General features: G+C 48.7%; 1 protein-coding gene across 1 annotated transcript in view; it reads left to right on the top strand.

The window, feature by feature from the left end:
* The window catches only part of nrxn2b (neurexin 2b), a gene marked incomplete at its 3' end in the record, with an annotated part of 537,657 nt that overhangs the window by 494,039 nt on the left and 36,118 nt on the right, over nucleotides 1-7,500 (top strand). Inside the window, exon 18 of the mRNA XM_084452184.1 lies at nucleotides 3,111-3,282. Within this exon, the coding sequence (XP_084308310.1) occupies nucleotides 3,111-3,282 (172 nt within the window). The remainder of the gene's footprint in view (nucleotides 1-3,110; nucleotides 3,283-7,500) is intronic.

Here is a 7,500-nt window from a genome sequence, read left to right as displayed (position 1 = left end):
CGTGCGCGTGTGATGGACTTGATACCTTCCCCCGGCACAAACAGAGAGCTCTGCTGTCGCGGAGCAGAAATGCTAATCTCCCTGTAAAAATCGCTACGATTTGCTTTGGTCCCTGCTCTTTTCCGCCCTAATGCCATGGATTTGTTTCAACCAAAGATGATCGCCCGTGCAAATCAAATTGATTCCAAAGGTCAAGGTAGTCCTACATATAATTTAACTCGACTTTCAGTGGGCACTGGCCTTGCTAGGGGTCCGAAGACATGGTTAGCATTGTGCTAGCATACTCCATTTTGTTTCTTCTTCCCTTCTATATCAAATATGTTTTGACTAAAGGTACACCCAACCCCTTTATTCACCGATGCCCACAATCTCTGCTGGTTAACGTTTCCCTCAGAAACACGGTGGATTAAGACATTCTGAAACCAGACGTATGGACTCACGCTGAGTCATATCGATTGGTTGCTGTAGGTATCTCAGCTCTTCAGCACCAGTCTGACAACCTCTCTACAGGATGAGGTCATCAGCCCATTCAGTCCCCATTCATCAAACCCAAAACAAATGGCGGCCATATTGGATCTTTCTATCTACATACATTATATTGGAATATTATCCCACAGGGGTTGTTTCTGTTACAGTTTTACACCACCTTGTACTGTATACCACCTTGTATTATTTCGTGGAGTAATTACTCCGCCATTTTGACTGTTGCATTTGACTGAGCTTCAATTGGTGTCCCCCGTGCGCATTAATCATGCCCACCAACAGCCCTTGGTGTCATCGCCATTGGAGCACGCTGAAACTTATCGCTAATCGCTACTGTTGCTCATGCGCGGCAATTGTGCTCCTCAATGACTGCTTTACCAACAGCAGTGAGGTATGTAAAGAGATGCTTGTAATGTGATTGGGATTACACCCCTCATTAATTTGTGGTTGCACTCAACTTTTATTTACTCAATTAACTTGATACTTGAGGGTTTTTTTTTTTTACATTTTAGCATTTTAGTTCCCCTAAACTATACATTAATAGGGCATGGATAATTGAAGTGTGCTCCAAGCTAATGATGTAGCTTAACCTCCACATATCTTGTGGAAGGTTGAAGTGAAATGCAGAAAGCTAATTTGATAATGGCGTCCGCAGAGTCGTCCGCTGGAATGGAGCCATGGCCACCTCAGTAAATAAGCCTGACCTCTTGTGTCAGCGAGGAAGTGCTGTTGGGGGAAACTTGCAGGAGGTCAATGGGAATAGCACCAGATATGAGGTCTCTCTTTCTCTGTCGGCACACTCTGTTCTCTCTCTCTCTCTCTCTCTCTCTCTCTCTCTCTCTCTCTCGTTCTCTCCCTCTGTCTTCCTCTGTATGTTTCCACCTCGCTAACTTCATCTCTATCACTCTCTTTCCCTCGGCTCTCTGCTGTCTGTCTGTCTGTCTGTCTGTCTGTCTGTCTGTCGGTCTGTCTCTCTAGTCTGTCTGTCTGTCTGTCTGTCTGTCTGTCTGTCTGTCTGTCTGTCTCTCTGTCTCGGGTCTGTCTCTCTGTCTGTCTGTCTGTCTGTCTGTCTGTCTGTCTGTCTGTCTCTGTCTATCTGTCTATCTGTCTATCTGTCTGTCTGTCTGTCTGTCTGTCTGTCTGTCTGTCTGTCTGTCTGTCTCTGTCTATCTGTCTCTCTGTCTCTCCACCCGCCATCCTTCCCTCCCTCCTCTCCCCCTCTCTTTCTGGCAAGACTGTAACTCTGTCAAATGACTTTGACCTTTCTTGGGGACCGAGGACAGGAGGCGCAGGGGGAGAGTCGGGAGGGAGGGACGGAGAGAGGGAGGGAGGGAGGGAGGGAGGAGAGAGTCGGGGAGGAGGGCCAACTGTAATAAAACTCAGAGCAGTGGGAGGCTGTCAGCACTAATAGATAGGAGAGGGGAGGAGGGTAAGAGGTTGATGAATGCTAAAGGTAGGGAGTCCTCGATATGAGCCTATTGCTGTCTTGGCTGATGTACCAGAGTCCTCTCTTGACTGCTAGCAGAACTCTGGAGAGACGGAGGGCCTTTGTCATGTTATGCCCTACATAGTATTCACACACAAATGGAGTTCTGGGTTTCTGTCTCTTGTTATGTTGAATCGCTGCACTCCGCATACTACATACTACATACTACAACAGAGTCTGTGCCACTTGTGCTAAGTTGGTGTTCTGAGGGCGTATCGACGGGTCAAAATTGAAAGAGTGACAGGTCGTAGCAGCAAATGAGAGATGCTAGCCCAGGTTAGATGGGCGGGGGCATATCTATGGGTGGGAGCGCCTGATCGCGAAGGTCGTTACTGATTGGTGTAGCCGGATTCCGGCGCTACCAGTGTCCCCAGACCCATAGAGAGATCTGCAGCATGCAGTAATAGTAGTTAGCGTTTCGTACGTAGTGTATCAGCGAAAGAACTCTCAGGGTCTGGTGTTGAGACTATGATTTGAGTGATTTGAAGTGTGCTTATTTACAGTATATAAATGTTTGACTATGTTATGTGTTTTACACTGTGTTGGCAAGTTACTCAAGTTAAGTTACTGATTACTTTCCCTAAATTGTAATTAGATTACTTTACTGATTTCTCTCTGAAAAGTAATGGTTTACTAATTACTTTACTTTTGAGCTACTTTCTAAAGCCAGATCATTCCTTACCCGAATCATAGAAGTGCTGATCTAGGATCATTTTTAGCATCTTAGATCATAATAGGACTCTAGAAAATCTGATCCATACCAGCACTCTTGGCACATCTCAACCCTGATGACATAGACAATCAGTTGAGCCACGACTGCAGAGGCCGCATGCACATATCAATCAATGAAAGGGAGCAGACATGTGTGTAAGCAATCAAAATAATCACATTTTTATTAGGTCAGTAACTGTAATCTGATTACTGAAAATTCAAATTTAATCCCTTACATTTTGTTACAGAAAAAAGTAATCTGATTACTGTAATATCAGCTACTCCAACACTTGTTTTACATATCTCATTCACTTTTGACTGTCATAATTTAAATGAAGCAGGTTAAATTTATCTTTTGCAGTCTAAGAAAAAAAAAAAAACCTAAGTCCCTGTGGCTGACCGTTTGTCCGTCCTTCCTCCTCTCTCACAGGAACGGGGAAAGATCGGCGTGATCTTCAACGTGGGAACGGACGACATCGCCATCGAGGAGGGCGCCGTGATGGTGAGCGACGGCAAATACCACGTGGTGCGCTTCACGCGCAGCGGCGGCAACGCCACGCTGCAGGTGGACAACCAGCCCGTCATCGAGCGCTTCCCCTCAGGTAGGCGCACGGGAAGGGTCGCGGGGGGGGTGGGGGGGTCGAAGGGTCAAGGATTGCCAGGTAACAGTTTGAGATTAACCGAAAGAATACAGTGGAGAGAGAAGAAAAAAAGGGGGGGGGGGATAGGTCGAAAAATGCCCGCCACGTAAAGTGACTAAATCCATGTAATTGGCTTTTCTTACTCACCAGAACCGTTGTGTATGCATAATCCCCTCCAGCTCTATGGTTTATTTAGCACATCATACATATTACGTTTGTGTCTGCATTATTCCAAGCAATTAAGCTGTGTTTCGGAGGCAGAAAGTGCTCAGTGCTTGTCCCTGGGCAAACAAACCCTCAACCTAAGTGTGTCTGAATTATCACCAGAAGGGTCCGTATGCAGAACTGTAACGTGGATATGCCGCTGGCTTCATAGGCCCGCGAGGGCGTGGATGAAATTAAAGGCTCCCCATGCCTGTGGCGGTTTTTCCAGACACATGCGCAAACACATGAAGGCCGCCCCCTACTGGGAATCAGCAGGGGGTGCGCTGGGAGGGATTTAGTCCCCCCTGCTGTTACATACAGTAGGCGTAATTATGATGTGCTATTTCAACCTATATCATTACCAACAAGCTGTATTTTTGCATATACACCGCCCCGCTGCGACTCTCTCCACTGTTTTCTGGATTCCTCTTGGTATCTCTACCACACGGTTACTCGTTGGAAGACATTTTCTGTTTCTGACTGCCTAACACTGAGCTTCGCACGCTGTCACTGTGCGTTTGGTGTCGGGACACGCTAGCAGAATAGCCAAGACAGGCCTATTGCTGTAACCTGAAGGGACCTCTTCAACTTGTCCTACATAGAGTGTGTACTCGGCTTTGAAAAAAAAATGACTATGGTTAAAAATCTATATTATATAAAATATTTTGAATCATTTGATTTTGAGGCACAACTACGGTTCATTCTCAAAGTGCCAGAGGGAAGTTATCTGATAATTAGCTGAAACCACCTCTCTTCTATCTCTGTGTGGAACTGTCAGATCCTCCCCCCCATTTTCGGCAGAGCCAAACGACAGAGGCGCCGTGCATCACTGACAGAGTAACGACGCCCCCTCCGACAGTCCCTCTTTCCCCCCTGTATTGTGATTGAAACCGTCCTCTCACGCCGGCATATGCTCTAAACCGCTAACGCTAGCGCCGCCGCCGCCGCTAACGGCGGCTCCTGTCGACACGGAGACGCGCGGCGAGACGGCGCCTCAGATGATTAATTTCTCATTAAGCCGCTTCTTTCTTCTTCTTTTTTTCCCGTCTTCCCTCCCTCTTACGCCGCTCCTTCTGTTGTCGTTCTGTCGTCGTCGAAGTTGTCAGTCGAGAGTCTCTCCCTCAACGCTATCCGCTTTGTCATCTGTTGTCGTCGTTGTTTGTTTACGTGGTGAACTCCTCGCTGCTCTTGTTTGTCGGCGCATGTTTAAGGAGGAGGGGGGTGGGGGGGGTGTAGGCGCGGGGTGGGGGGGTTCTGGCAGAGTGGTATATTATCATTATGCATTTATGTGCGCGCTTTCTATTCCGGGGCGCTCGGCTTCGACCTTACGTGTTAGGAAGGCGAAGCTCCAACGGGATAGAGTGATACTGTAGGGGGGGTTTGAGGAAGGGAGTTAGGGTGGGGGGCGGGGGGGGGGGGGGGGTTGACTTCCTAATTGAGCCAGCGGGTGCGTGAAGGAAAGGATAAGGAGGGGTATATTTTAAGAGAGGGAGGAAAGAGTGGTGTTAAGACACACTAATGTGACCCAGATATGGAATTATATATAGAGAGAGAGAGATTCCTGAATGGTATTTAACAGGGCGCGTGGAATGAGAACCACTTAAAAACCTAGAGCAGCTGAGAATGCATCTCACACCGTTTCCGTCTATATTTAGCTCACTGATGTTAGCCACCAACCCTCCCTTAGACGTGTTGGTGCCACCTAGCTAAGTCCAAGTACCATTAAAACACCTCACCGGGGGAATTCTAATGGGATGCTAACGTTTCTCGCTGAGAACCGATACACTGCGGCAGCCATTTTGACTGAGGGCAGACAGCCTTCCCCCCCGGGCGGCCATTACAGGAAGAGACATGACCCACTCAGGCAGCATGTGACAAGGGAGGGCCCTCGGCCCGCTGACTGATTGCAAGCGGGCGAGTTGGAGGGCGTGGCGCTGTCGCGGGGACAGGACAGGACGTATAAACTCTCCCGGCGGAGAGGAAGGAAACGAAGAGGAGGAGAGAGAGAGAGAGAGAAACGCCCGAGAGAGGAGCGAGGTCAAAAGAGGGGCAGATGATGTCACTCAGCAGTATGGCGAACGGCAGCGTAGCGAGGGGCTGGCGCTCGGGAGACGGTACGACTTTATACAGTAAAGTACAGCGCTCGCTCGCGCACACACACATACGCCCACATGCACATTATAGATCTTACACCCTCTGTTTCTGACACAAACACTCCCACTGCAGGTGTCCTCTGGAAAATAATCGAATCTTTCGTCTAGGTTTGCACAAGAGGCGTCCCCGAACATGAACAAGCGTGTTTTACTCCCGAGGTTAAGACGTCTTAGAGAAACAGACTGTTAAAAGAAAGCAAGGCCAAGGGTCAGGTGCATACACTGACAGTTGATGGCGTCCAAGGGGGGTAGCGTGTGTGTGTGCGCGTGCATGTGTGTGTGTGTGTGTGTACGTGTCCCACAGACAGACAGAGGGCAGACAGGAAGTGTTATAGAATAACGCGCGGTCAGCTAAGACAACGTGTCACCGGGTTCCGGAGTTATTGGTCGGCCGTTTCCTCCGACGCACGCTTAATAAAAACGTCACGTCGTCAGAAAGCGCCGGCCCGAACCCAGAGTTCACGAAGAGAGGCGGACGGAGGAAGAGGCGTCTCTACGCAGACTGCCTCCGACCTCCGTTCTTTTTCACAACTCCATTTCTGGTCCGTCACTTCAAAGCGGCGGACATGTAACCCGGGGTAACGGGGGGTCGTCACGCAGCCTCTGAGATAAGCCGGCCAAAGTCGAACGACGCTTTGAGTTACTGCCCACAGCGGAATAACCGAGGTTTTTGAGTTGCGTTCTCTCACTTTGAAATAGAGTGCATTACACGCTGCACACACACACACACACACACCATTACTTTTACCCCCTCACTCTCACTCCCTCCATCTCTCTCCTCCTCCTCCTCCTGTCCTCTCCTAAAAAAAAAGGGGATCACGAGCGGCTAGGCCTGGTTGGATTCAGGACACGATAAGGGTGCGATAATGGCCATGACAATGCAGGTTCCAGAACATTCCACTAGTGCTAATGGCTTTTAAAACAATTTCAAGATCTCTCTATGCCCATAGAGACGGACCCGCTATGACTGTAATGGTTCTGTGTATATTTGTCATGCTTCCAGTTGGCCGATGGCCTGTCTTTGAGTGCCGTATTTGTGGCCTTGTAACTACATCATTATGAGCTATGAAGCACACACTGTGGCACCCTCACTCTCTCTCCCTCTCTCTCTCACTCTCTCTCTCTCTCTCTCTCTCTCTGTCTCTCTCTCCCTCTCTTTCTCGCTGTCTCTCTCTCCCGCTCTTTCTCGCTGTCTCTCTCTCCCTCTCTTCCTATCTCTCTCTCTCACTCTCTCTCTCTCTCTCTCTCTCGCTGTCTCTCTCTCCCTCTCTTTCTCGCTGTCTCTCTCTCCCTCTCTTTCTCGCTGTCTCTCTCTCCCTCTCTTCCTATCTCTCTCTCTCTCTCTCTCTCTCACTCTCTCTCTCTCTCTCTCGCTGTCTCTCTCTCCCTCTCTTTCTCGCTGTCTCTCTCTCCCTCTCTTCCTATCTCTCACTCTCTCTCTATCCCTCTCTCTTACTTTCTCTCTATCTCTCCCTCTCTCTCTCTCTCTCTCTCTCTCTCTTTCTCTCTTTCTCCCCTTCCTTTCTCTCTCTCACTCTCTCTCCCACTCTCTCTTTCTCTCTCTCTATCTCTCTCTTTTATATAGAAACATTTGCAGCACGGCACCAATATTCCTGTCTAATTTTTTAGGTTGTCGGAGGCAAATTTAGAATTTAGGAGGGAAAGACTCTGAGTGACAGAGCAAGGGAAGAAAGGGAGTGACATGAATGGAAGGAAAGAGAGAGAGAGAGAGAGAGAGAGAGAGAGAGAGAGGGTGAGTGAGGAAGCCAGAAGGATGAAGGGCTATGAAGGGATAAAGAGAGATGGATACAGAAGAGGGAAA

This window comes from Borostomias antarcticus (genome assembly GCF_949987555.1).
Source record: "Borostomias antarcticus genome assembly, chromosome: 17".
In the NCBI taxonomy this organism is placed as follows: Eukaryota; Metazoa; Chordata; class Actinopteri; order Stomiiformes; family Stomiidae; genus Borostomias; species Borostomias antarcticus.
This window is presented reverse-complemented; position numbering and strand designations above follow the sequence as displayed.